Here is a 27,870-nt window from a genome sequence, read left to right as displayed (position 1 = left end):
CATGTGTGACAAGTTTATTTCCCATTGTACTGTACATCTCACAATTTTTATGTTGCAATATTTAGGTGATTTGTGGACAAATGGAGAATGAAGCTATACTTAGACTTTTTGGGATGTCACAGTTAGGGAAGTAAGGCTATGCTCACTTCCCTTGTAAAGCCTGAATTCATAATGCAGTGGAAGGACACACTCCTGTTGCTAGGCTCAGGATCTTTTTAAAGAAACCTTCCCCTTCAGAGAGCATGCGCTGCTGAGGCCTACACCTCATTGGTCAGTGAAGGGGGGTGGAGCACATTCCACAGGGACTCCACAGACTGACTGACAACAGCTGGGGGTGTTGAATAGCCCACATGTTGGCAACTTTAATTTTCTTCAAAAAATATATATACAAAGATTAAATGATACATTTAATTGATTTGGTTATTTTGCCACATTCAGGGCCCTCATGTTGTATTGCTCTTTTTCAGGCTAACATTAGTTGCGCTCTACACAATGTGTTCCTGAGAGGGAAGGCTGGAAGCAAACATGTGTCTGTACAGATACAGTATCACTTAGGTTTGCACAATGAACAATATAAATAATAGGGTTAGGGTAATATTATTTTTAGCAATAGCAATAACACTTAAGTGCAATACACAAATCTGTATAATGCTTATGCATTGTGCAAGAGCTGTCAGGAGGTATAATTGGTCAAATGTAATTGATCTACCTCAATTTGTTTGTGTTTGTTATTCATTGCCCATAATAAAACATTTACCACCACAATCTTCACTTAGGAGCCAAACATGAGAAACTTTTACTAAATTACTATTTTAAATGTATTGTGATAATTATCGATGTTGACTGATTTGTTGATATAATTTAAAAACTGTTTTTTTTTTACAGAATTATACTTAGTCTCCATAAAATATAATAAACATTTCATCAAATTCAAAGGTTACATGTGTTACATGTTTATAATAATGCTAAAGTTCACTAAAGGCCAACTTGAGCTTAACTTGTTGTGACCTGACATTGGTTTAGAATAATTTGATAATAGTTAGAATAAACAACACTAAACTTATTACGTTGAATATTTTAAACGTGCTGCCGTGAGTTTGTATGATTGTGATGTACAGATGTCTGCTTACATTACAAAAAGTCAGTTTGTGTTATTGTGATGTACAGTTGAACGCTAACATTAGAATAACACAGGTCGCATGATAGTTATATAAACGTGCTTGCTAACATTAGAAACAGACAGTATGTGTTATTGTGATGTACAGATTGATGCTAACATTAGAAACAGCCCGTTTGTGTTATTGTGATGTACAGATTGATGCTAACATTAGAATAAGACAGCTCGCATGACAGTCATATAAAGATGGCTGCTAACGTTAGCTGCTGTAAGAGGAAGTCTGTGTTACGTTGAGACGAAAGTGGGCAGAGCCGCTGGAGGATATCAGCTCAGAGGCGGGGAGCAGGACTCACACAACAGAGGAGCGAGGCGCGGGGTGCGGACAGAGACAGAGCAGCGCCACGATGTCGCCGAGACACCCAGCGAAACGACGAAAAACGCCCCAAAATGCGACACCGGCCACGGCAGACGACGGGGGATAGACACGGCCTCGACAATGGGTAAGAACTCTGAGGAATCAGACTTTAATAGCTGCTAAAAAACGAGTCTGGGGTGGATGGCAATATGGTGGAAGGAACGACAGATAGACGCAGTGTTGTAAAAAATGGCCATGGTGTGTAGTCAGCGAAAAGCTGAAAAGCCTCTCCAGCCCTTTGAAAGCATGTATTTGTGTTTAATTCGACGGGATTGTCATGTTTGACAGCAGTTCTTCAAGTTAACCTACTTCATATTTGGATTAGCACATTTGTTCTCGAGTTCTTTGGAGTTATTTCGACCTACGCATTTAAAATGTGCTTTGTCCTTGAAAGGGCAAATGTCCTTGTGTGGCTTTACTCGACAAAACAACAAAAATAAGCAAATGTTTCGTCTTCTAAATGTCGTGTAGAGACAGATTAACGTCCATACATCCTGTCGGAGCATATTTTGGTTTATTTTCAGTAAATTCGTTTTTTGTGCTTTTTCATCGAAATGTCAACTACAAAATATATTAAAATAACCACAATTTTTCCCTTTATCTTGCCACGGGGTGACCAAATGTAGTTTATGACAAGATTTAGGTTAGTGATGGAGGCTTTAAACTTATTATTTTAAAAAACACTGTAATGAAATGTCAAAGGTTGTCAAAATTCACCAAATGTTACCATTATGAATTATTCTTACATCGTAAACACTACACTTAAACTAATCCTGGTTAGTTTGTCAATAAAATGTTATATATGTTATAGAAGCTTGTCTATACCTCGAAAAACACATTAGGGTGTTGGCTTTTAACCCTTTAAGGTACTGAACAGGGAATAAATTTAAATAAGAACATTTGGGTTGTCTTTCCATGTTACTTTGCATCTGGAAGACATTAAGAAAGATTTAATGTAAGAGACCTTCATTGCACGTATTTATTTAAGGAAACTCTAAATACTAATTTTAAATTAAATAAAGAAATCTTTATACCTCAGCCTTGCGGACAAGGTTGTTGATTTATCTAGATTTGAAGACAAATACAACACACAACAAAATAGATGATGTACAATCTTTTATGATAGATATTTGTATCTTAAACTACATTGTAAAATCTCAAGGATTAGAAACACTGCATGTAACAAATTGTCCTCTTTAAGCTGTACTCGATAGGATGTTACCATTGAAAACAAGCTATGTTGCATTTTGAACCAACAAATCATTCAAACATAAAATATTTTACCGACTAAAGCGCGTTGACTTATTTCTGATTTACGCAATATGTTCCGAATATACTCGAAGAATGATCTCAAAAGGACTTTAAAATTTAAAATCTTATACTTAGCAGGTTGCTGTACTTAATAGAAACTTGTGATGTAGTTGAATATGCCTACAAAATAATTACATACTGACACTTCCTACTTTTCAGGAATTACCTTCGATGTTTCGCAAGTTGCTTCAAAGAAGACGGGAGATCATCTTACCCACGCTAAATGGTACGTATTTATTAACCATTCCAGGGTTTCAGACTTTTTTGCAGTATCATGAGCTTCTTGTCTGTACTGCCATATACACATAGCCAGTAGGGTGTGTTGTTGTCACATTTCCACTCTGAACCTTTATTTTTTCTTCGTTAAAGGGCTGGCGTATAGTCATCGTGGAGTCGTGAATTTAAGGATTCGGGGGACTCGCACTGCAATGGCGATTTGTAAGTATCATTCATGAGATATAGTTAAAAGATGCTTTGCATGTAATCAATTCTTCTATTCACTCGGGCCAAATGTACAATTTTTACTGACCACACAAACGTGACTGAACAAGCAGCTAAGTCAACTTATTTTACTCATGTTGATGTTGTTAACCTTAAGGAATGCATAACAAAATGTGGTATGTAGTTTCCATTACTTTTAGCTGTTTGTTATGGCTATAGGCCATCGTGTGATTTCTGAAGGTTAGGTAGTCTGCCCCCTAGAGTATGAGGTGGCAATTATATACTAAAATTAGAAAAATAGCTTGAATAGCCGACTAGAGATGCTTTGCGCTCAATTTCAAACAAATATCGCCTTGATCGAAAAAGATTAATGTAACTCGTATGCAATATAAAACTATCATGACAAGTTAGCATATTGCTGAAAAATGATAGTATGAGCCCATATGTTTATGTTGACCTCTTTGATCGCTCTTTTTCATCGGCATTACTGATAAGGTTGTAGTTAACCAACTTAAACATTAAAAAACATTTCTTTTACTAATTTCAAAACTCAGTTTTAAACTTACATTCAAATTTGTAATAAGTGCACTTCTATCTAGCTAGCTTACCTGGGGAGCCCTAAAACCGTGTATAAAGATAATGGTCACCTGACAATCACACAACTTCAGTCATAGCAATCATACTTAATACAATGATCTCTCAAAACAAACAAATCATGCCTAGATGATAAGAAAATGGCCGTGAAACTTATGTATAGCTTCATTCATTTCAGTTTTTGGCAAATGCAGATGATGTGGATAGTTTTCGATATATAAACCGCGAGTCACATTGTATGCTGTTTTGCTTGTTTTTTTCTAAATCGTCAGTAGTTTCACAAACTGACTGACTACACATTTCACAACACAACATTTTTGCTTAAATGTTTCACATTAGTTTTTCTTTCTTTTTTATTAAAGTAAACTATACACAAACTATTAGCTAATTTAGCCACGCAGTTGCATTTCCTAAAACAAAATTCCATTTGTGTCCAATAGAGGGCATCTAGGAGAGTCATTTCAAATCAATTTATGTCTTCTTCGTGCTACTGCTCTAGCTCTTGGTTCATGACTCCTGGCTAAAACATTTTTAGATGGCGCAAGAACAAAACATTAAAATTGTGTGTGTAGGGTTTCCGGTTGCCCTCTGCAAATAGACTTTAACCCCTTTACTGTTTTTCTCTACAGTGGAAAATAGAAATCGGTTAAAAAGCATTGCATGGCAAAGCGGTATAAATTCATTGATTTGACTATATACATTTGTTTTTTTTAGATACTTATTCTTCCCCATAAAAGGATTGGTCGCAGCAGTAGTCCTCACCTTCAGCTGGATTCTGCATTTAAAAACAGAAAATTTAAATGCTTAAAACTAGCAAAAATGCATAGTCTACTTTTTTCGTGTTGGTCTGAGGTATGTAATACATGTTGTGTTCCGTATCTTTCTACAGTTGGGGCGTGTACCTGTGTAAAGACTCCGATCTTTGGAGAAAAAGAAGACAGCACTGTAAGTTTTTTTTTATCTTTGATCAGTATTTCTTCACCTCCTTTCTGATCTCAGGAATAATGTATTTTCCAAGAGATTTTATTTTCTCTGTATCCCATTCGGATTTCTATAGAGCTGTGGGGTTCCTCCGTACTATTTTAAGATTCTGCTACATTGCTGCTATTCACTGTTGATTGGAAAAAAAACAAGAAACCATGTAGATATATGAAAAGCACATATATTTACGGTAAGTTTGCAAAAGTAACGTCAAGGTTGTGCATGCACAACAATTTTTCCCTAATGTGGCTTAGTTCATTATTAACCAAAAAATAACAATTATTTGATTTTATGAGGACATTTGCTTTGACGCCACCTGCTTTCAAGAAGAAGCCACATTTCTTCAAGAGTTTATATATTTTTCATTTAAAGTATATGTGACTGTAAAACATCTCAAACTTGAGCAATACTATGCAACATTATTTCAACTCTTTAAGAGCTATGGGGGACCCTATTGGATGCAAGTAAATAATGATTCTTTTGAATGGTTGCTTTTAAAAGTAGATGCTATTAGGTTGTCCATCAGTGGGTAGTGTCTTTGTTTTGTTGACTGGTAATCGCTGTCAATACAGGCAATGCAATTTTTTTTTGTATATACCATTGTTTGCTCACATGATAGTGTTTTGTTCCATTGATCTCAAATTTCGAGTGTCACAACTTTACAGCTGTTGCGTAAATGACCTTTCATGCATAGCACATGGCGTGAATTTGGCTAACTCTGGACTTGTCCACTCCCCTAGTGGTTAGCTAGGAAATATTTTGCAATTTGTTGGAACATTGTTCAACTCGAGCTTCAAATTATAATTTAACAATGTAACAATTCAGAGTCCTTAAAAAAATGTGGAGTTACATCATCAGTGTAGCCTGTTTCACTTCTCAGTTAGTATATTTTGTCCAACGAATTCGTAATTTTTGGATATTCTGTGGAATTGAGTTATTTACATCCCTGTAATGCACAACAGGTTGTGTTGTTTCTTATTGGAATTAAGCAAAGCAAACTTTGGTTATAAGGCAACATTTAAACAGTTTTGATAAAGAAGTGAATAATTTATGAAGCTGGATTACAATCTGAAGTCTGCATTTTATCCATTATGACTAATGAATGATTCATGAATAGCCACTTTTTGTAAATTTTACTTTTTTGATGAACTCTACTCTTATAAATGTTCATATCTCAGATTATCACGTCCGCTTACACAATGCTAGCTAACGCATCTAAAGCTAGCCAAGTATGCTACTAAACTGTGTTAATATTAGTCTATTCACGCATGCCTTCCTAAATTGCTGGCAAGTCAATCATTACTCATTTCAGTTTCACTGTGGCCTTACAACTTTTCCTTCTTTTTTTATCCTATCAAGACCCCATTCAACTGGATTTTGCTCAAGTGGAGACAGCGTTGTTTAACGTGAAGATGGCAAACGATTTGGCAGTTAGCCAAATTGACAAGATTAAACCAATTTTTGTGACTGGACTTCGAACTTTGGATTTTTATTTTTTACAACAACATGGACACTGGAAAACCGTCGCTGGCCTTTAGTGGACTTGTTGAAAAATTACACTGTTGTTTTTGGGAAACAAAAAAATCTTTGTACATTTGATATTCAAATGTTGTTTTTAAATAAAGTGTATATCCTCATATTTTTCCCCCCTGGCTTTGTCTCATTAGCTATTTATCCGGAGAGAGTATTCGGCGTAATGTTTGAACGTGTTTTCTTTACTTCGGAAGTTGTTTGTAATATTTGACGCAATTAATACAACAAAGGTTTATGACTGTGTAACTAATCATCCATGTTTGCCCGTGTAATTAGGTGCTAGCATAAGTGATTACGCTTTCCATTGGTTCTGGGAATTTTCCGAAGTGCTCTTAATTTGTCTGGAAGTGCTCTAAAAAGGGAATTATCACCTCGATTGTCGAGATTTTAAGGGAAATTAGTTTTTGAAAATTGACCTTTATGCATTTTAATCAGTCCCTATGGGAAAATCCTAATTTAATAATTCAAAATCGGATGCCGAATGCACCCACACCCGCGATATATAAAAGCTTTTGGGCTTGACAGAAATGGTTTCCAAAGGGTTTCTAAAATGGCTTCTGGTTGTCCTTCTTCCTGTCCAAGCAGGAAGTGATGCAATTGCTACAAAAATATAGTCCCTTAACTCTCCTGTGTTTTAACACTCTTATGAAGTATGGGAATTAGGCTTTCAGTGTCAGACGTGTGTCCTGGTGCTTTAGTGTGTGTAAGTTTGTATAAAATCATAATCTAAACTAATAAAAAAGGGGTGGGACCTATCATCACCTGAGTGTAGGGTAAATGGAAATAACGTCCATCAAAGGCGAAGCTTTCAGAGCTGGGAAGGAGCTCTAGATGGCGGCTGAGCCTCGGGAAGGTTGCTACGAGCTCGTGTCGGAGCGTCTGTCTTGCGTGCTTTTCGGTCGATCTGCGCTTGATTTTGACGCTTAGTCGTCGGATCTACTCGCTCAGTCGTCGTTTATTGGGATTTTGGAGCGTTTGCTGTGTTTTTTCGGGCTGTTTTGTCGAGGAGCGCAGCCGTCTTTGCTGGGCTTGTGTTCGTCGTTGTTTTCCATACAGGGCACTGGCGGCCATGGCGCGCCTCCATTTTTAGTGCTGCTTCGCCTCTGTGCCTCTGACAGCAGACGCAGACTGTACAGGCCTGGGAGGGTTTTCAAACAAACCACCTTTTTTATCATTTATCCTTAAAGCTGTTATTGTTATTTTTCTAATTTAGTCACTCTCAGTCGGGTTAATTATTTAAAACCTTTTGACACTGAAACTAATGTTTCATTTATAGGCTGCCACCTTGCTTCAATCCGGCTTGTTTACTTTTTGTCGTTGATCATTTTTGATCATTTTCTCATTTTCGAATCGCATTTTTCTTCTTCCTCCGTTCGATGACGCAGTTAGAATTAAATGATCAATGGTCTCTCACGAGAGACGAGCCTCGGGTATTTAACTCCTTATAACAGCACCTGTCTTTATTATTATTTATTCTTTTCACTCGAAATTGGACCTAGCGATGCTATCAGCGATAATCGGGCATTTTCATTTTAATGCCTTCTTCCTCTCGACTCGTGTCGCACCGCCGGGGTTCTAACAGCCGGCCGAGCACGGTCCTGCCGGAGCTGTGCTGTACACAGCTCATGCTTCCTGCAACTTTTCCTGACAGTAAAACCCCAGGACTACAGAGATCACCCCTGCTGTCAGCCACTTTCAGGATAATACCATGATGAAGAATAAGAGTGTGAAGCACGAGGATGAAGGATCCGCTCGGAGCAATGCGTCAAGGTACGATCCTTAAACTTTTTTTTTAACCTTTCTCACCCCCCCTCTCATGACTTTGGATTGTTTACCATGTGGAGCATGCTCGATCACCTGTGTGTACATTGGAGATATGGGTTTTGATGGCTGTGCACCAGTGTCATGAATGACCTTGCTTTTGTTTAATAGCCACACCCTGATTTGTTTTCTTTCCGACGATTTCTCAACTCTTAGCTGAGGTGTCAGGCCCCTGTTACTACATCACATGTTTGTGTTGGACCCCCAGCGAAACCCATTTGTTCTGTATTATGCTGCAAAGGATTTGTCGTCAATGTTTGCAATCCTGTCGCTACAGTGTAAAATGACCTTGTCTTACTAGTTGCTACTGCATTGCACCATTTTATCAACATTGTTCTTTCGTTTTTCTCATTTATCTGAAACAATTATTTGCTTTACTCATGTTTTCCTCCTGCTCAGTTATAGGGCTATATCAAATATTTTGATATAACTCACTTAACCCCTCAAACCAGTTTGCATGTGGCTGCAACTTTATTTATTTTTATACTGATCTACACTTTTTATATTTCAAACTGTACAAACTTTTTTTAAGAAATGCAAGTTTTCTCATCCCTGATTATTTCTCCTTATTGAAACATTTGAATCGAGATGCTTGTGAATGAATTGGTTTGCTTTAATAAGGTTAATAAATACCATTCAAAAACTTTTGTGTATTATGAAGTTATGTCAGTGTTCACACACTTTTGTAATATAACTTTATATTTTCAGAGGAAGGTTACTTTTGGTTTAAGGGCCCTTTTCTCAATAGACAGTTACAATTTACATATTTCCTGGAAACAGAGTTGTTGTGGCTTTTAAAACATTTTATCTACAATTGACACCTGTCTAATAATGTTATTGTCATTTTTAGGTATCAAATGTTTAAAAAAACACTAAATGAGTTATGTTATCAGCTTTATTACCATGTTTGAATTAATTGTTTTTGATCATGTATGAAGAAGTGAATTTTACAATCAAACTGTTATTTTATTTTATCCTGGCTATAATATTTGTGTCACTTTCATTGGATTCCAAAGCCCTTGTGGCCAACAGTCTGAACACTTAATGTGGTGACATATTTTACAATATTGTCTCTTTTCCTTTACTATAAAATGTGAACATTTGTTAGTTCTTCATACATCAAAGTTAGTTTCCACTAGCTTTGCTCTATAGAGTCAGTGGAAACTGATTTTGATGTATAAATAATCACATTTTCATCAATAAAGATGATTTAAAGCTATCAGATCATGTGCGTTGTGTCAGGACAATGCAGAAACAAGTGAGTAGCCACTTAAAGAAAATGTTTGTGTATATTTAACCAATGCTGCACCCCTCTTTAAATTTGTAGAATTGCTGTCTTGTTTTCACAACAAATAATTCAGCTCAATCTCAAAAAGCTGTTGTGATTTGCGGTAAAGACGCAGACAGTTCGGATAGAACATGCACCTAATCAACCTCATTCTGCATTTAACTGACTGTTTACTGCAGCAGCTTACATCACACTTGTAGTTTTTGTGTGTGTCAGATCCTATGGCAGCCATTTTAGTATTTTCAACTTTGGGTTCAACATGTCCTCTGCGACTCGTGACAGCCTAACTTTACTTCATCCAGTTGGCTGAACAGTGTGGACGTGCAGGTCAGGACAAGCAACAGAAGATCTGGTGACACTATGGAACATCATGTCCTAGCACAGGACTTCACAGTGGTTCTCCTGAGTCACAAAATGGCCCTTGCTTTGTGTGCCCAGCTTGCTCACTTATCTGTATTAAAACTCAAGCTCAGGACTACATGGAGGAGGAACAGGAAGAGTTCAGACCACGAGAAGCCTGCACACTGCGCCCCTATTGGCTGTATTTCCACCTAGCAACATGTAAACCAATAGTAATTCGAGATCGTGTCTCGGTCCCGCCCACTTTTGACCTCTTTTAAAGCGGAATGAACCATGCACTCCCGAGTTTGGTCATTGAATTTCTAACATTAAGCACCAGTGACATTGTTCCTATACTTCAAACTTCCCCTTCTTTATTCATGTACTTTTATAAATGGCAGCATGAAGATATTCGTTTTTACATTAGGGAGGAAAATAATAATCCTTTCAAATTTTAAAAGTAAGATACTTATTGTTAATAAATTAACAATAAGTAATCTAAATAAATGAAATGATGAATACAACTCAAAGCAATCATTATTTTGTTAAGGACACCGGCCTTTATGTGTCTGTAATAGAATCCAGGTTGAAAAGTGAGATGTGGAGGTTTATTCCTAGTGAGTGTGGCGCCCCCATGTGTCAGACAAGAGGACTCAGACAAGGAGAGGGTCAGAATTCAAGATATTTTATTAACCTTTAACCGACCTAAAAAAAGAAAACACAATGCTTTACCGTTTTAAATTGCTTGTTAAGGTTTATAGTGTTTGTTTTATACAAAATTTATAAATCATATCTAGATTTCATCCTATCAGGAGACAGACTGAGATCTTGGAAAAAGTGTGATGCTCTTCATGCACATGTTTAGGTACCATCATTTTCATATCAATGATTTGTGCTAGTGTTTAAAAAACAGGGGATCTGGTCCTAGGGATAAATATCAGGGGGTCACAAAAGGGTGTTTTTTTATTCATGTAATAAATATGATCAGTTACTTTTCTGATACTCGTTTGTTTTATGTACTGTTTTGAAGTATTATATATGTTCACCTTTTCAGGCCTTTAACCACCTTTCAGATTAAAATCTGAGGAGAGACGGTCAACTTTGTGAAACTATGCACAGCTCATTTTCAACTATGATCATAAACTGCGATGAGGGGTCACAATAGACATTGTTCTAATTTCACTTAAAATCTTAAACTGTCTGAAGTATTGGACTCATTGATTCATGTTTGTATATGTTGACTTATAGGTCATTCAGTGTGGCAGCTCTTGCCCCATGAACACTTGGAAAACTTTAAAACTTCTGTCCTCTGCTTTTTATTCTTATTTTAGTATTGCCAGTTCTGTGCAGCAGCCTTGAGCCTTGAAAGGCACAATATAAATCTTGAGCTATTATAATTTAACTTAATGATTTTTCCCCTTGAAAAAATAGTTATCAGATCTTCATAAGAATAAAGATTCGGCTTCTAAATCAAATAATATAAAAATATATCTGTAGTTTTAATTATCAATCCTTGTTTATCGCTGATCATTTTTGGAGATAAGTAGTTATGATTAATGAAATTTTGTTATCACAGGATGTTGGTCAGCAGAGATGTTCAGAGTGTGTAGCCACTCAGAGAACTGATGCCTTTTGTAAATTTCAGCTGTCTCAGTTTAACTTGTTATTTTGGTATTGTAAGCAGTTCTGTAAACTCTGAGTTTAAGTAGATTTGTGTGGCTTAGAAAGAATGAGGGCATTTCAAGACTGTTGGCTGAGGGAGGAGGAATGATTTAATTAGGTTTCTCATACTTCAAACTTTAGTTGCTTTCTTCTCCAGTGAAAGTGTGCTCTTGTCACTGAAACTATCCGCTCACATTCTCTCCATGTTGTAGACGTGTTCCCTATATTATATGAATCAAAAGAATGAACATTTTCTTGCCCTTTTAGCAATTCAGCTTCAGAGGAGTCCAACCACTCTGCGTCAGAGTCCGGAAGTCGCTCAGAGAGCGAGCACGGCAGTGAGAGGAGGAGATCCCACCACTCAGAGTCCAACAGCTCCTCGGAGTCCGAGAGCCGCTCGGAGTCAGGGAGCGAATCAGCTGAGTCCAAATCCCAGCAAAACACAGCGGAAGTAAAAGACAAGCCAGTCAGGAAGAAGGAGCGTCTGGCTGATGTGAAGAAGGTAAAGGTCACTGAACTTTAGAGACGCACCCGGGTCCTCTGTGGTGACTAAACTGTTCCCAAAGAGGATTATGGTTCTTGTCCTCTAATAGCGGTTAACTTTGTTTGTGTAATCAGGCTCTTGATAGGATTATGACCGGTTGACGTGTGGGACGGTTGCAGTTTCATCCTCAATTATGCAAGTTTTACAGCTGCCATATCTTTTAATCTGTATTGGACTGTAGCTGTGTTCCACTTCCAAACCACATCAAAATTCTATGAATGGACGATATGTAGTGTGTTCGCTTTAGGAATTTGTTGTGGGAGTTTGCTAAAAATAGTGAGGCTGCATGATAAAAGTCTGTTGACTTTTAATCGGGCAGTTGCTGCAACAATTTTGGTTACATTTTTGAGATTGTTGTCACAGAAAAAACCAGGACACTAAACAAATGAGCAATAAATCTTTCAAAATAAATGTGAAAGTTACAGCTTTGATTTGAAGTACGCTGCACGAATGTTATAAGGTTTCATACAGTCAGAACGTTTGTAACTGCACAAACTGCAAAACCCTATACTGTTTGCATATAAAAGAGAAATAATTTAAGTGACCGACAATATTTGTAGCCCAATATCATATGTACAAATTAGGGTAGTATTGAGATATACGTGTGTCTCTGATAACGGCTTCTCTTTGATTCCAGATGTGGGAGGAACATCCTGATGTGTACGGGGTCAGGAGGTCAAACCGCAGTAGACAGGAGCCGGCTCGTTTAAACGTCGGAGCTGGGGTAAGCCGCCGAGAGCGAACGCTTGAGGACGAAGATCATTGATGAAACAAAGACAAACGATTTGCACTGTTATCTCTGAGCACCAGCAGTTTAACAAAGCCACTTGTGCCATCTAGTGGGCACCATGTGGAAGTACTAGTACATTTCCCAGCGCTTGATGAAACAATCCTGCTGTTGGCTGTTTTCACAGGGGAGCAGTGACTCTGAGGGCGAGAGTCCCAAGAGAAAGACATCACGGGCTAAGAAGAAAGAGTAAGTATGAAGCGTGGAAGCATGTTTCTGTTATTTGTATTATCACTTTATTGATATCATGATTATTATTTAATTTATCTAAAATTGATTTGGCATTCTTACAAATCTTTTTTAGTTCGTCCGTGTTGTGACCCTTTTAAGGAACTTTTTTGTCGAGGAGATTTCTGTTATTTGACATGATCCATGCAGTAGCTATTGACAGTTAACTTCTGTGTCATTCTGTTTTTTTCCATGTTGTGACATCATTAAAAGTCTATTATTTTGAAATGGGTATCTGTTTGGCTCAGACTGGGCTCAGTTAGCTTCATCCTCCCAGGTGATATACAAACAACAGCATCAAATTTGACTGGTCCGATCCGAGGCTTATCCCTGATTAAATCGGGTTGTGCTGAGAACCCCAAGGCCAGGATTTAATGAAATAATAATTGGTTGTAAAAAGTGATGGGCCTTGGGAGTGAACTTGTGGTATTTCTTTGTTGTAAGAAATATCTGGAAAGATGATGACTCAAATGATGAAGAGGAGGAGGAGGAGGAGGAGGAGGAGGAGGCTTCCGACAGTGAAAACAGTGAGCAGGAAGAGAAAAAAGTTAGATCCAGACGACTTCCTGCTAGAAGGTAAGAGTATAGCTAGGCCTGGCCATCAGACAGCTACCCACTGGTCATCTCCAAATCATTTCATATTCTGTCAGCAGACACCTGAATCGTTCAGCCTGATGTTGTAAACATTTGAATTATATTATCTAAAATATTAAAATTTATCTGATCATAAAACCTGTTGATTAAATTGTTAAATATGTGACTGCAGTTTTACAATTGGCCAGTGGAGAGCCACAGAGCAGAATACATTTTGCCAGTGATAAGGAGAATTTGTTCCTCATCTTAAGGTGAATTGAATGTTTGTGTGTTTTACAGACCTCAGACCAAATCATCATCCGTCAAAAAGCAGATCTCTCAGAAGGGAAAAAAGTCCAGAAAAGCGGAGTCATCGGGTGAAGACGATGACGACGATGATGAAGACGATGATGATGATGACGAGGAGGACGACACTCCAAAGAGGCAGACCCGAGGAAGGGGTGCAACGAAAGTCAAAAGGTGGATTTATAAACTCAAAATAATATTTCCCCCTACAGATAGTTATGCCTCTGTCCTGGCGGCAGCGAGTGGCCAGATGCAGTTTGTTTTCTCATCCTGTGAACAAGATATGTTAAAAACGAATTTCTTTGACATTCACCCGGACTCACTGATTATAAGTTGGTAGTAGAAGGTCAAGGTCACAGTGGCCTTATATGTGTTTGGCCTTTTGCACTGGAAATATCAAGTCTGTCTTTAGCACATGTCTTCATTATTTGATCAGTTGTCACTCGGACTCGAAGATTAACTGGTTAAGATTTCATCCCCCTCACTGGGACCTCATATGAGTTTTGAAGTGGTACCACAGGGCGGTAATTCTAGTTTTTTATTAGACAGGGACAACTAGTTTTTCAGGATTCCAGACGAATGTTTACCTTCTCAACCGGTAGCGCAAAGTCCAAAAGTTATTGATACATCGCCATCACCTGTACATCAACAGTTCCTCCTTTGTTTACAGTTACAAAGAGGACCAACATGACATTGAAACAGACTCTGATGACCTGATAGAAATGACAGGGGAAGCAGGCGAGGAGCTGCAGGACGATGACAGTGAGACCATAGAGAAGGTTATGGACACCAGGATCAGCAAAAAAGGAGGTGAAACATTTTCACTTGCCTCTCTTTATTTTGAAACCATGTTGTGTGTTATCATAATCCTTCTGGCACAGTCTAAATATTCTTCTTGCTCCTTTAGCTTCCGGAGCTTCCACGACCTTGTACGCGGTCACGGAAAACGGGGACCCGAGTCAGGGCTTTGACCCAGAGAAAGATGAGGGGGAGACTCAGCATCTGATCAAGTGGAAGGGCTGGTCCTACATCCACAACACATGGGAGAGCATGGACTCACTGATTCAGCAAAAAGTCAAGGGACTAAAGAAACTGGACAACTACATAAAGAAAAGCGAGGAGCTCAATTCATGGTGAAAATCTTTGTCTGGCTCAAACCTTTTTATTTTTTCACATTTGACATCTTTTCTGGAAGTTTCACGGTTTCTCCTGACTTGTGGGCAGGTTGAGGAGGGCTTCACCCGAGGACGTCGAGTTTCATAACTGTCAACAGGAGCTCACTTGTGACTTGAAGAAGCAATTTCAGATTGTGGAGCGTGTCATCGGTGAGAAAGCTATACAGAAATGTATTCGCTGTTGTCTCTTAGAGCTGCAGACACGCGTACAGTATTTCTTAAATGTACAACTGAAAGAAGTGAACTACAATAATTTTTGTCTTTAATAGCAACGAAAACAGGGAAGACACCTGGAACCATAGAATTTCCCTGTAAGTTTACTTTTTAAATAGTCTTCTGTGAGTTCACTCTTTGTCATAATCATGTTTCTAATAATCAGTCTGCTCTTTAAACAGCTCATAGCCACAAGATGCCATCCTCCAATGAGCCGGAGTACCTCTGCAAGTGGATGGGGTTACCGTATTCAGATTGCAGCTGGGAAGACGGAGCATTGATCAGAAGTTTGAAGTTTGGCCACTGCATAGACAGCTTCATCAACCGTGAATCGACCAAAACCGTCCCGTCCAAAGAATGCAAGGTAGGATGCAAAACCTCTCTTCACTTTTAAATCGGAGTAATCAAAAGCTGAACCTGACATGGTGAGACCGTCCTGCTCAAAAGTTAAGAAATAGACGTTCTAACTTTGATTCCAGGTGTTAAAACAAAGGCCGAGGTTTGCTCCTCTGAAGAAACAACCTTCGTACATTGGAAGTGAGACCCTGGAGCTGAGAGATTATCAGCTGGATGGCTTGAACTGGCTCGCTCACTCCTGGTGCAGGTACTGTGCAAGTAAATGGTTAACATGTTTGAAAAACACAATGAGAAAGAAAACAATCATTTTATTGTCTTCTTTTACCTCAGGTGCAATAGTGTTATCCTTGCCGATGAGATGGGACTGGGAAAGACCATCCAGACCATCTCCTTCCTGTCCTACCTGTTCCACCACTACCAGCTCTACGGACCCTTCTTACTGGTGGTGCCTCTGTCCACACTCAGCTCCTGGCAGAGGGAGTTTGAGACCTGGGCCCCGGATATGAACGTGGTGGTCTACCTCGGGGACGTCATGAGCAGGAAAACGGTCTGTTGGATTAGTCAGTTTTTATTTTATTTTAACGCTGTGTTATCTCCAGAGTCCGTTACAGCAACTTGTGTCTGTTTCATGCAGATCCGTGACTATGAGTGGGTGAACCATCAAACGAAAAGAATCCGGTTCAATGCACTATTAACCACTTATGAGATTGTACTAAAAGACAAGGTGAGAGAAATGATAATTGTTTCTTCATGATTGTTATGTAAAGGAGCAACAGAATAAATAACTTGCACTGCCTCAACATTTGTCTCCAGGGTGTGCTCGGGAACATAAACTGGGCTTTCATGGGTGTGGATGAGGCTCACAGGCTGAAGAACGACGACTCCCTGCTGTACAAATCATTAATGGAGTTCCGGTCCAACCACAGGCTCCTCATTACCGGCACTCCGCTGCAGAACTCCCTCAAAGAGCTCTGGTCCCTGCTGCACTTCCTCATGCCTGACAAGTACGCCCCAGTTTAGAGTCTGAACATGATACTTAACAAAAGCATCGGTTTGATTTCCTGCCAGAGATGAGTGACACCTCTGTTGTGCACTGCAGGTTCCACTCCTGGGAGAATTTTGAGGACGAACACGGGAAAGGAAGAGACAACGGTTATCAGAGCCTTCACAAAGTCCTCGAGCCCTTCCTCCTGCGACGCGTCAAGAAAGATGTGGAGAAATCTCTGCCTGCCAAGGTGGAGCAGATCCTTCGTGTCGACATGTCGGCACAGCAGAAACAATTTTACAAGTAGGTTTTCATTCCGGATTTTTAATTGCATCTCTCGTATCAAAGCTGAATTTCTTCTCTCCATTAACTACATTTTAATATATCTCCAGGTGGATTTTAACAAGGAATTACAGAGCCCTTTCCAAAGGCAACCGAGGCAGCTCCTCTGGCTTCCTGAACATCGTCATGGAGCTGAAAAAGTGCTGCAACCATAGTTTCCTCATCAGACAGCCCGAGGACGGAGACACTGAGACCCAACAGGAACACCTGCAGGCAAGTCTCCTTCTTGCTGCTCGGGTACTAATCCTGTAGCTCCGAGCTGTACCTCAGGATAACTCTGCTCTGTACAGGAAACAAGCTGTGACTCAACTCTGAAAGAAATTCAGTCATCCAGGCAGATTTAGTGTCTTAACACTGTAACTTTGTGTGTCACAGAGTTTAGTGAAAGGCAGCGGGAAGCTGGTGCTTCTGGACAAGCTCCTGACCAGACTCAGACAACGAGGCAACCGGGTCTTGATCTTCTCGCAGATGGTCAGGATGTTGGACATTCTGGCTGAATACCTCGCCAAGAACCGATACCCATTCCAGGTAGGATTTGAATGGGTGGTGGGTTGAAGATAAGATTTCACTCAGCAATTATTATATAACCAATGCTGTGATGTGCGTCAACACCCGAAAGACAAACCTGGTATTAATATCCGTCCTGAGAGATCTACTCACAAGTGGACTGCGGTTAAGTACATTGGTTCACGACTTTATTTAAAGCTTTAAAATCAGTTCTGAATGTGTCTCCTGTGAATACTTGTGATCGGATCTCACTTCCCCTTTCTGTATGCAAATCGACATGTTCGTTATTTGTGTTTGTGTGTCTGTGTTGGCGCGAGCGTGCGGTTGAGAGAGGAGGCAGGAGGGGCTGATTGAATAATGGCATGTGCTGCTATGATATGAAGAAAAATTTGACCAATTTTAAGAAAAGTATAAATCATTATGTCGCGATCAGTGTTGATATCTTGGTGGTGGACACGAGAAGCCTTCATTGTCAAACGGAATCAGGTCAAATGATATCAGAGGAGTAGGCGGTCCAGCGTATGTGGGCTGTCGTGCCTTCGAGGTCACACAGCTAAAAGAATATGGACGCATGCGTCCCAGGCCACCTCAGAATGTCTGATCGATCGGATCTCATTTTGGTAAATTCAGAGCTGAACTTAGCGCTGACCACTCAGGATGGATGATAACACCAGGTCTGAGCTGAGTTCAGTTCCACCTGACTGGTGTTTACAGAGAAGGGGCTTTAGGGGTGGTCGTTCTAGGCGGGTTGGACCCTGGTGAGGATCGGATGTCAGTGTCACATACTTGGCCAGACTGAGAGTTCATGTTGTTATTTATATCCACTATTTATTTTCTACTGAAGACCAGCTAGCCTCCTGCAAGTCCTAGTCCCTGCATTATCGTGGTCTGAGCGTATAGACGACCTACGATGACATTTAAAGCAGGGCGATGTCAAGGTCACAGGATAAAGTGCCTCAGGAAATCTTAGAGGCTTACATCTCTTTGTTCTCTCTTCTCTGCAGCGGCTGGACGGTTCCATAAAGGGAGAAATTCGAAAGCAAGCACTTGACCACTTTAATGCAGAAGGATCAGAGGTGAGTAATCTGATGACTTAATGTTAAAGATAATGCATGACTAGAAATTGAAGTCAGTTGCAAACATTTGTTCAGCAGTAAACAAAATATTTTCATAATATTGTTTGGCTCTTGCACTGTTGCAAAAAGCATCTAAAGTAAAGATATGATACTAATTATAAAGGCTGAGATAATACTCTTTAAACAAACTTTAAGATCAAATCAGTAGCCAGTGCTCTGTGTATTTAATGATGTGTTAAGTGTCAAATAACTTGATCTGTGGTAACAGTTTCCGCCATTTTGCAGGACTTCTGCTTCCTGTTGTCCACCAGAGCTGGAGGTTTAGGGATTAACTTGGCCTCCGCAGACACTGTGGTCATCTTTGACTCTGACTGGAACCCTCAGAACGACCTGCAGGCACAAGCCCGGGCTCACAGGATCGGCCAGAAGAAACAAGTAAATCCAAAACTCAAATCCATCACTGCCATCACAGATTTGCTGCGTAATTATCCAGATCCTCATAATCAATCTCTGTGCTCTCTGTATAGGTGAACATTTACCGGCTGGTCACCAAAGGAACCGTGGAGGAGGACATCATTGAGAGGGCCAAAAAGAAGATGGTGTTGGACCATCTCGTCATTCAGAGAATGGACACCACTGGTCGGACTGTACTGGACAGCAACTCAGGAAACACTAAGTAAGATGTCAGAAATGACTGAACGGTATTTTACTCGCTGATGTCGTTAAATGATGAGATACTCAAACTCTTTTCTAATCCACAGTTCAAACCCATTCAACAAAGAAGAACTGACCGCTATTCTCAAGTTTGGTGCAGAGGAACTTTTCAAGGAGGCCGAGGGAGAGGAGTCTGAACCACAGGTATTACAATCAGCGAATAGTCTAGTATAAAAAAAAAACCTTTACATATTTTGAAAAGTAAACCATCTTAATGTCTTAATGTTTCTGTAGGAGATGGATATCGAAGAGATCTTGAGATTGGCTGAAACAAGAGAAAGTGACCAGGGCTCAAGTGCTACAGACGAACTTCTCTCTCAGTTCAAGGTATGAACAAGTCTGCTCTGTTAAATTGTATCTCGGTATCTTCAGACCTCAGAGCCTGATCTATAATCCAGCGTCTCCTCTCTGTTGTTGCAGGTGGCTAATTTCTCCAGCGTGGAGGAGAGCACTCCCGAGCTTGATGACAAAACGATAAGCGAGTGGGACAACATCATCCCCGCGGAGCAGCGACGCAAAATCGAGGAGGAGGAGAAGCAGCGGGAGATGGACGACATCTTCATGCTGCCCAGAAGCAGGAGCTCGAACAAGAGGGTGAGAGGAGATTTCACAGTTTGATTTGGAGAAGTCCAAATGTTGTTTGCCTATTTTCTGGCACTGATACATTTACACAATTAAAGCTGATTTCACCATTAGTCTCTCAGCTTGTTTAATCAGATCAGCGGGGTTTGACTTTGTTTCTTGACTCCTCCAGGCTCGAGCCAACGACAGCGACAGTGATGTGGGCTCCAAGCTGAAGAACCGCTCTTCGGGCTCTGAGAGCGAGACGGACGACAGTGATGATGACAAGAAGCCAAAGAAGAGAGGAAGACCCAGAGCCCGCAAAAACAATGTGGAGGGTTTTACTGATGCTGAGATTCGCAGGTTAATATCTGTTACAACATTTTGTTTGTGTTTCATTGAAGCTTGATGCATTTGTCAGTGTTTTTTCATGAACACAATTAATAATGTATTGATAACAATATCATTTACAGGTTCATAAAGGCATATAAGAAATTTGGGTCTCCCCTTGAAAGGTAAGCATATTATTTAATGACATTGGTAATATGGATCTCTATATCATTTAATAGATACGACCAATATATTTGTCAGAAGAATGTTGGAGTAAAGTCGTTTCATGTTTTCAGGTTGGAGGCGATCGCCCGAGACTCTGAGCTGGTGGACAAATCCATCGCAGACCTGAAGAGGCTCGGTGAACTGATCCATAGCAGCTGTGTGACTGCAGTGCAGGAGCACGAGGAGCACCTCAAAGAGAACCCCGTTGAAGGTGTGTTGTCTTAACCACTCGGCTTATAGTTTATTTCAGATCATATTATTCTCCACGCCCAAACTGATGCATGTCATTATTCCAGCCAAAGGTCCTGGGAAACGGCGAGGGATTAATATCAAGATCTCAGGAGTGCAGGTCAACGCCAAGACCATCATCCAGCACGAGGAGGAGTTTGAGCCGCTGCACAAAGTGGTGCCCTCCAACCCTGCGGAGAGAAATAAGTACGATAATATTCAGCTATGAGGGAGAGCGTCGGCTTCCTATAGATATCATGTTCAGAGGAAACGAGTGCTGCAGATTAGATCTCACGACCATGTCTCCCACAGGTTCCAGCTGACATGCCGGGTGAAGGTGGCTCACTTTGATGTGGACTGGGATCTGCAGGACGACACTCAGCTCCTGCTCGGCACCTATGAGCACGGCTTCGGCAACTGGGATCTGATAAAGACAGATCCCGACCTGAAACTGGCTGATAAAGTAAATATCAGAAATCTGCCTTAAACTCGGGCATAGTTTCAATTGGAGATTTTTTTTTTTTATTTCTCTTAATTATTTGAACAAGACCTAGCTCGTTGAGGTATCATAAAAGCTGAGCTGAGCAAAACTGTGAATGCAGGTAGATTTGTTTTATTTATTAGCATTTTGTTAATCCGAGTTTGACCGATTTATCAGTTTCGGACATACAAAAATAAAAGATCAATACAAGCTTTTCTCAGATATGTCCCTTAGGGTTAGGGTTCTGATTTGAAAACTTTTACAGAACAAACAATGTAGAAGAGATGTGCCTCAATGTTTATATTTCATATAAAAGAATCATGTTTATTTTCTTCAAGAGTTTTTATTTATTCTTGAGTATAATTCTAGGCTAAGCCTCAATGACAATTCTTTTTCATGACTGTTTGATGTCAACATCTTAGAAATAATTGCAAATTTAAAAAAATATATATTTAGTTTTTTACTCAATGTCAGCCCCCCCCAAAATCCATAACCGTCCGGCTCTAATTATGAACAGCTCTTTCATTCTGGAACATCAAAGCAAATGAATGAGTCTAACGTTCACTTCCCTCTGCACAGATTCTCCCTGACGACCCGAGCAAGAAGCCTCAGGGCAAACAGTTGCAGGCGAGAGCTGAGTATCTGCTCAAGTTGCTGAAAAAAGAACAAGACAATGCAGACGCGTCTAAAACAGGGGAGGAGGTACGTGGCTGTTAATGACAGGGTCGCTCATCCGCGCTGGTTTCACCACATGGTGTTTATCTTTGATCTACACACGCTGTCCCCCACCTCCCTCGTCGCTCACACTATCTCCTCTTCCTCTGAAGGTCAAAGTGAAGAAGAGGAAGCCCCGGGTGAAAAAGGAGAACAAGATTCTCAAGGATGAGCAGGGCAACGACATCTCCTCCCCCCGCCTGTCTGACAACCCGTCAGAGGAGGGTGAAGTCAAGGTCAGACACGTGACGACCACTGCCGTGTCACTTCCTAATTACTGTGTTGTACCTCTGTGTCCAGGTCTTGTGGTGACTACAGGGGCTCTGTGGAAACTGCTTTTTTATTTCCCATGCTTACTTTAGGTTTGGGAAAATAAAAAAGCCTATTTCTTCAAGTATATTAAATCCACTACATTGCTTTAAAGGGCATTCCCTTTTCCATGTAGTGTCGCAATGACGCTACAAAAGTGAGTCAGTAGTGAATTAGACACAAATCTATGAATCAAACCCTGCCACCTAGAAAGTAACCACTGCAACACCTTAACAGAGAAGTGTAATTCAGCTTTATTTCTATATTAGCAGAGTAATACATATATTATTTAATATGCATTGTCTTCTCTCATGATTGAGCAGGATGATGGAACGGAGAAGTCTCCCAACAAGAAGAGACCGAAGAAAAAGGATAACAAAGAGAACAAAGAAAAACAGGGAACTTCTAAGAAGGAGAAGGACGGGGACAAAGAAAAGAAGGGCACCAAGCCCAGGAAAGAAAAGGTATTTGAGAAAAGGTTTTCACGACCTTAACCTCAAAGAGTTTCAGATTCACACTGATGTGAGGTTATTCATGTATATTTTAATAGATTGGGAAGCTCCACATTATTATAGCATTAAAATTCAACATGCAGCTAAAAGCTCGAGAGTCAAGGTCTTCTGCCTTTTGTATCGTCACCATGTGACTCATGTATTAGGTATGTGAAGGAGAATAGCACTCAGAGGTCGTAACGCCACCAAGGAGCAACAAGCCCCTCATCAAACCACATTTAAATACGCTAGTGCAGATTTTTATTTGGAGCCACACCAAAGTGCACACACTCGCACAGATCACTCCCCTAAATGTGTCTGATTGTTTCATCAAGAGCCATGAATTATTCAGAAGGAAAGAAAATGTCAAAAAATGGTAATGGCAACTAAAGTAAAAATGTATATTCCTGCCTCCGCCCTTCTGTCCACATCCGACCCAACATTGAATAGGTTCTCTCTTGGCCCATGTTCCATCTGTCCACCATGTTTTGTGGAAATCTGTTCTGTAGTATTTGCGTAACCCTGCTGACAGAGAAACAAATCAACGACAGGGACGAAATAAATATGTGAATAATAGACAGACCTCCAATAATGGTATATTTGTCTTTCAGGCTAAAGGAGCCAAAGGGAAGAAGACCCAAGGTCCAGTTCACATCACAGCTGGTTCTGACCCTGTTCCCATCGAAGGAAAGGAGGATGATGAACTCGACCAGGAAACTTTCAGTATTGTGAGTTTCTCCATTCTCTTCTTCTCAAATTCAAATCTTAAAACAATCAGGCAATCAGTAATGTGTAAAGAAAAAACAAACTACGTTTTGCATTTCAATAATCCAGTCAATTTGTGTGTTTCTTCTGTAGTGTAAGGAGCGTATGAGGCCGGTGAAAAAGGCCCTGAAGCAGCTGGATAAACCAGACGAGGGTCTCTCTGACCAGGAGCAGCTCCAGCACACACGCACATGCCTGCTGAAGATCGGAGACCGCATCACAGAGTGCCTTAAAGTCTACAACGACCCAGAACATCTCAAAATATGGCGACGGTAAGATGATGGGATACGATCATTTGTGAAACGAGTCACGAGGCCAAATCTGTTCAAACTCGGCTAATGATCTTTTTTTTGTTTTTTGTTTTTTTGGGCAGAAATCTCTGGATCTTTGTGTCTAAGTTTACAGAGTTTGGTGCGAGGAAGCTTCACAAGCTTTACAAAATGGCCCAGAAGAAGCGATCACACGAGGAAGAGGCAAGTTAACACAGTTGCTGATGAAGATTCCCGAACTGAAAAATGATCTGTTGTATGTAATTGATGCTGAAATTATCCTGTGACGTTTCCAGAAGGAGCAGAAGAAGAAGGACGACTCTTCGGGGAGGCAGAAATCGTTCAGACCAGAACCTTCTGGTTCTAGTCGAGAGTCCATTGGAAGCAAATCTGCATCTCAGCCGGGTTCCCACGGGCACCAAAGAGAACCGTACAATGCAGGCAATAAGCGGCACTTTGGAAATGATGGTATGTGCAAATATGTTTCTGTTGCTTAAGATGCAGCTGTCATTTACTGAACATTTCAAATCTAGATCACGAATAGCATTATACATAGAATTGTATCAGCAGCGCTCTGAATCTTTTTCAATGAGGAAAACAACCTAACATTCGACATGTAATATGAACTTTTTCACATTTTCTCATAGATCGAGGAGACTGGCAGCGGGACCGGGACCGCAAGTACAATTACCCCGGTAACAGCAACCAGCCATGGCAGGGGGAGCGACATCATCAATACGACCAGCACCGCTACAAAGATCACTACGACGACCGGCGTCCTCATGGAGACACGTATCGCAGCTCCGGCGGTTACCGCAGCAACAGCTCTCCTCGAAAACGTCCCTATGAGCAGTACAGCAACGACCGGGACCACCGGGGTCACAGGCCCTACTACGACAGGTGAGGCTCACTTACACCTGGTGAGGTGCATGTTAACTCTTTATACCTCTAGAGGCTTTCTGTTTTTCGGGTCATGCATTTGTCCTCCCGCCCCATACTTGTGAACACTATATCGCAAGAACACCTTTGGGGAGTTTCTTATAATTTGGTACGAACATTGATTTGGAATCGAGGATGAACTGGTTAGACTTTGGTGGTCAAAGGTCATGGTGGACTCACAAAACATGTTTTCGGCGTTTTGAACAATAAATCTAAAGTCTGCGTCAAGGGAAGTTCCTCAAAGTTTGACCAGTTGTAACTTGGACTCAGAGATTAACTGATTATATTCCAGTGTTGAAAGGTCACAGTGACCTCATGAGTCTGTGAAAAAACTGGTTGGCGAAGGCATACAACCAGAGGGCGGTAACTCTAGTTTTCTAAAAAAAATTAATTCTGTGATTAATATTTCAGAAATCCGGACCCCAAAAGAAGACGCCCTGAAGAATTCCGTCCCAACTACCACCAGGGACGAGAGGTTCCCCCTCAGGACCTCAGGAGGATGCCGGAGCACAGGCCAGCGGGTCCGCCAGGGCAGGATCACTACAGCCGACCCTTCCACCCTGACAAACCTCCTCCGCCCTCGGACCCGCGCTCCCCGCAGGCTCAGAAGTCTCCCCAGGATTCCCGCTCGCCACTGGAGCGACCTGTGGAGCTGAACGCAGCGGCTGACCCCAACTGGAACAACAGGAACAAAACATAAGGTCTGCCAGAGCTGGCTGAGAAACCGGTGTGGGTGTTGTTGTTGTCCAGGGTCAAAGACACAATACTGCTGCTGATGGACAAGTCTGGACTCGCCAATCATAAGCTCACTGTTGGAAAGGGAATCAACACGAACCCTCTTTTACCAGCAAAACCAAACTATTCAGCTCTCCACCTTCACACCTCTCATGACTGCGGCTGTGAAGGATTTGTGCCCTGGAGGAAGAAGTTTGTTTCCTCCTGTCGTCTCAACGATGGGAAAAAACTAAAACAAGCATCTTTATTTGAATAAAATGACTCGACCAGTCAGTCCTGGTCACACCGAGTGGAACACGTGAGGATGCTTAGTCCCATGGACTATTATCTAAGGAGAATTTAGGATAAACTAACTGACTGATCTTAATCCTAAAAGTGCCTGAAGGTTTTGGCCTTTTTGAATGGTTGATGTATGGGACTACTCCCAAAAGAACCATGACGCGGACATTATTATTATTATCATTATTTTGTGTTTAGCTTTATGTCTTGCAAATGATCTCGTAAGAAGATTTCTGTACAAAAAACGAATGTGTAACATGTTCAAATCATCTGCACCTTTTGAAATGTTTGTCTCGAACATGTAGCTGAACCGAATCATGGCGTTCTCACCATGTGGGTTAAAACGTGTGTCGCGACGGGTCGGCCCGAGTTCTTCTTGAAATTTGAATGATCAGTGGAGCCAGTATGTTTCCCTCCAAGCACTCAGCGGGTGGTCTGAAAAAATAATAAGGTTTTAAGCTCATTTCTGTCTTATGTGTACAAATGATCATTATTTCTTTAAGTGTGTGCCGATATCAATCACTGCAGTCTCCCTTGCTTCGTTCACTTTAATGACTTTCCTCTGATCAAATGGAAGATCTGTCGGCAGTATTTATTCCAACAGCACGTGGAAAGGTTCATAACACTATGAATCAGGCAGAGTAAATTGTTCCCTCAGTATTATGATGGTTAAGAATAGTGTTTCAGCATAGTCTCATTATATCACCGATCTATCCACCCGTGTAACTACTTTATAGTGTCTGAAAATGCAACATGATGAAACCGTTTCTTTTCCTGTTCTAAGGTATAATAATATCTTTGATTAACAGACAGTTGTGCTGTTGCTGGAAGGTTGTTTAGGGGTTATCAGGAAGCCGCTGATGACATGTCACTTTGTTTTCTTGTGCCAAACCTGCACCTGCTCTGGCCCTCATATTATTTTTGTTGCTTTTCCATTTGTGCCTTATTTGTGTGTTTTGGTTCATGGACGGCACTGGGCTCTAGGACAGGCAGGATGTAGTATTACCACACTCTGCTTTTAATGAAATTGTTCTGAAAGGTTTAAATCAGGATTCAGTGGTGAAGGGACCACGTCATCTGGTGGGTCTGTGATTTCTTAAAGAATCGGCGATATGAAGGGAAAATCTATAAACATTAATACAAATAACCATGTGTTTCATCTTGGGGCCCTCAGCCGACCTGTTACGGTGATCAGCCAGCACATCTTCTCTTCATGTTAAAGTAAGCTATGGTTCTTGTATCATATGTTCTTTGAGAAAGTCTAAATAATTTATATTTGTGACAAAAACCACTCTTCATGAGAAATGTTCTGAGGCATATGTTTGGACATATGTAATAAACCTTCTTACACAATCAAGGTCTACTTTATTTTCCTTGTTACCTCTGCTGAGGAGGTTATGTTTTCACTTCTGATTGTTTGTTTGTCAGATTATGGAAAAACTACTGAACTGATTTCCATGAAACTCGGTGGAACGACAGGAGACAAGCAAAGAAGAACCCATTATATTTTGGCAAAGGGGTGGGTCCAGGACCTTTCTTGAACATTGTGGGATTTCACATGGTCTTCACATTTACACTGATTTAACAGAGAATAATTAATGGATCAAAAATGTTTTAGGGGCACTGTGGTGGATATCAAATAATCTGCATCTAGCAGATTTAAATGTGGTTTCACAAGGGGGCCGTTGGGCCTTGGGAGGTTTGCACTGTACTGAAATGCTGATTTGATTAAAATCTGAATGTAAATGTGTTAATGTGCTAAGACACAATTTTAGTATTGATTTGTAAAATAAGTGATATAGTTTGGACTTGGTCTCAACCTGCTCATTATTATAGATTTTCTCCTAAATGTGATGAGTGACCAGGACTTAAGTTATATGTGCTTGAAACAAAGGATTATGAGCTGTTGCAAAGGAAGCACAGTGATGCAATGTCCAGCACCGTGTCCTCACAGCAGGAAGGTTCCCCGCAGCGACCAGGTCCTTCCTGTGTGGGTCTCTACCGTGACTCCAAAGAGACGTTTTGTTTCAAACTTACAAGTTTCTTTCAAATTATTCCTACAAAGCCCTAAACTCTTATTTTAGATATGTTGCCTCCTTTATCAAACCCATTTGTTAAATATCTTCCTATCTGCGACTCAGCATCTCTACAGCAGGGGGCAGTCACACACTGTTAAGTATCGCAAAACAGCACATTGTGATTTTTCAAAAAATGCTCCCACTGACAGTAAATGAG

The 27,870-nt window shown here is 40.5% G+C and overlaps 1 protein-coding gene across 1 annotated transcript; it reads left to right on the top strand.

The window, feature by feature from the left end:
* Window positions 1-1,289: 1,289 nt before the first annotated feature.
* Window positions 1,290-26,988, top strand: chd2 (chromodomain helicase DNA binding protein 2). Its single transcript, XM_062390319.1, has 42 exons — window positions 1,290-1,617; window positions 3,003-3,069; window positions 3,213-3,281; window positions 4,768-4,823; window positions 6,219-8,162; window positions 11,770-12,004; window positions 12,684-12,770; window positions 12,961-13,022; window positions 13,506-13,637; window positions 13,935-14,114; window positions 14,611-14,750; window positions 14,848-15,073; window positions 15,165-15,265; window positions 15,385-15,426; window positions 15,511-15,692; window positions 15,808-15,932; window positions 16,016-16,232; window positions 16,320-16,409; window positions 16,499-16,689; window positions 16,785-16,973; window positions 17,063-17,225; window positions 17,388-17,540; window positions 18,524-18,595; window positions 18,881-19,030; window positions 19,123-19,271; window positions 19,357-19,453; window positions 19,544-19,636; window positions 19,730-19,903; window positions 20,064-20,233; window positions 20,344-20,385; window positions 20,497-20,636; window positions 20,722-20,860; window positions 20,966-21,116; window positions 21,714-21,836; window positions 21,962-22,084; window positions 22,481-22,621; window positions 23,260-23,376; window positions 23,507-23,685; window positions 23,787-23,886; window positions 23,979-24,150; window positions 24,330-24,582; window positions 25,033-26,988. Exons 5-42 carry the CDS (start codon window positions 8,101-8,103, stop codon window positions 25,319-25,321), a joined length of 5,451 nt encoding a protein of 1,816 aa, XP_062246303.1. The 5' UTR covers window positions 1,290-1,617; window positions 3,003-3,069; window positions 3,213-3,281; window positions 4,768-4,823; window positions 6,219-8,100; the 3' UTR covers window positions 25,322-26,988.
* Window positions 26,989-27,870: the final 882 nt, after the last annotated feature.

The sequence above is a fragment of the Platichthys flesus genome, chromosome 6 (assembly GCF_949316205.1).
Source record: "Platichthys flesus chromosome 6, fPlaFle2.1, whole genome shotgun sequence".
In the NCBI taxonomy this organism is placed as follows: domain Eukaryota; kingdom Metazoa; phylum Chordata; class Actinopteri; order Pleuronectiformes; family Pleuronectidae; genus Platichthys; species Platichthys flesus.
This window is presented reverse-complemented; position numbering and strand designations above follow the sequence as displayed.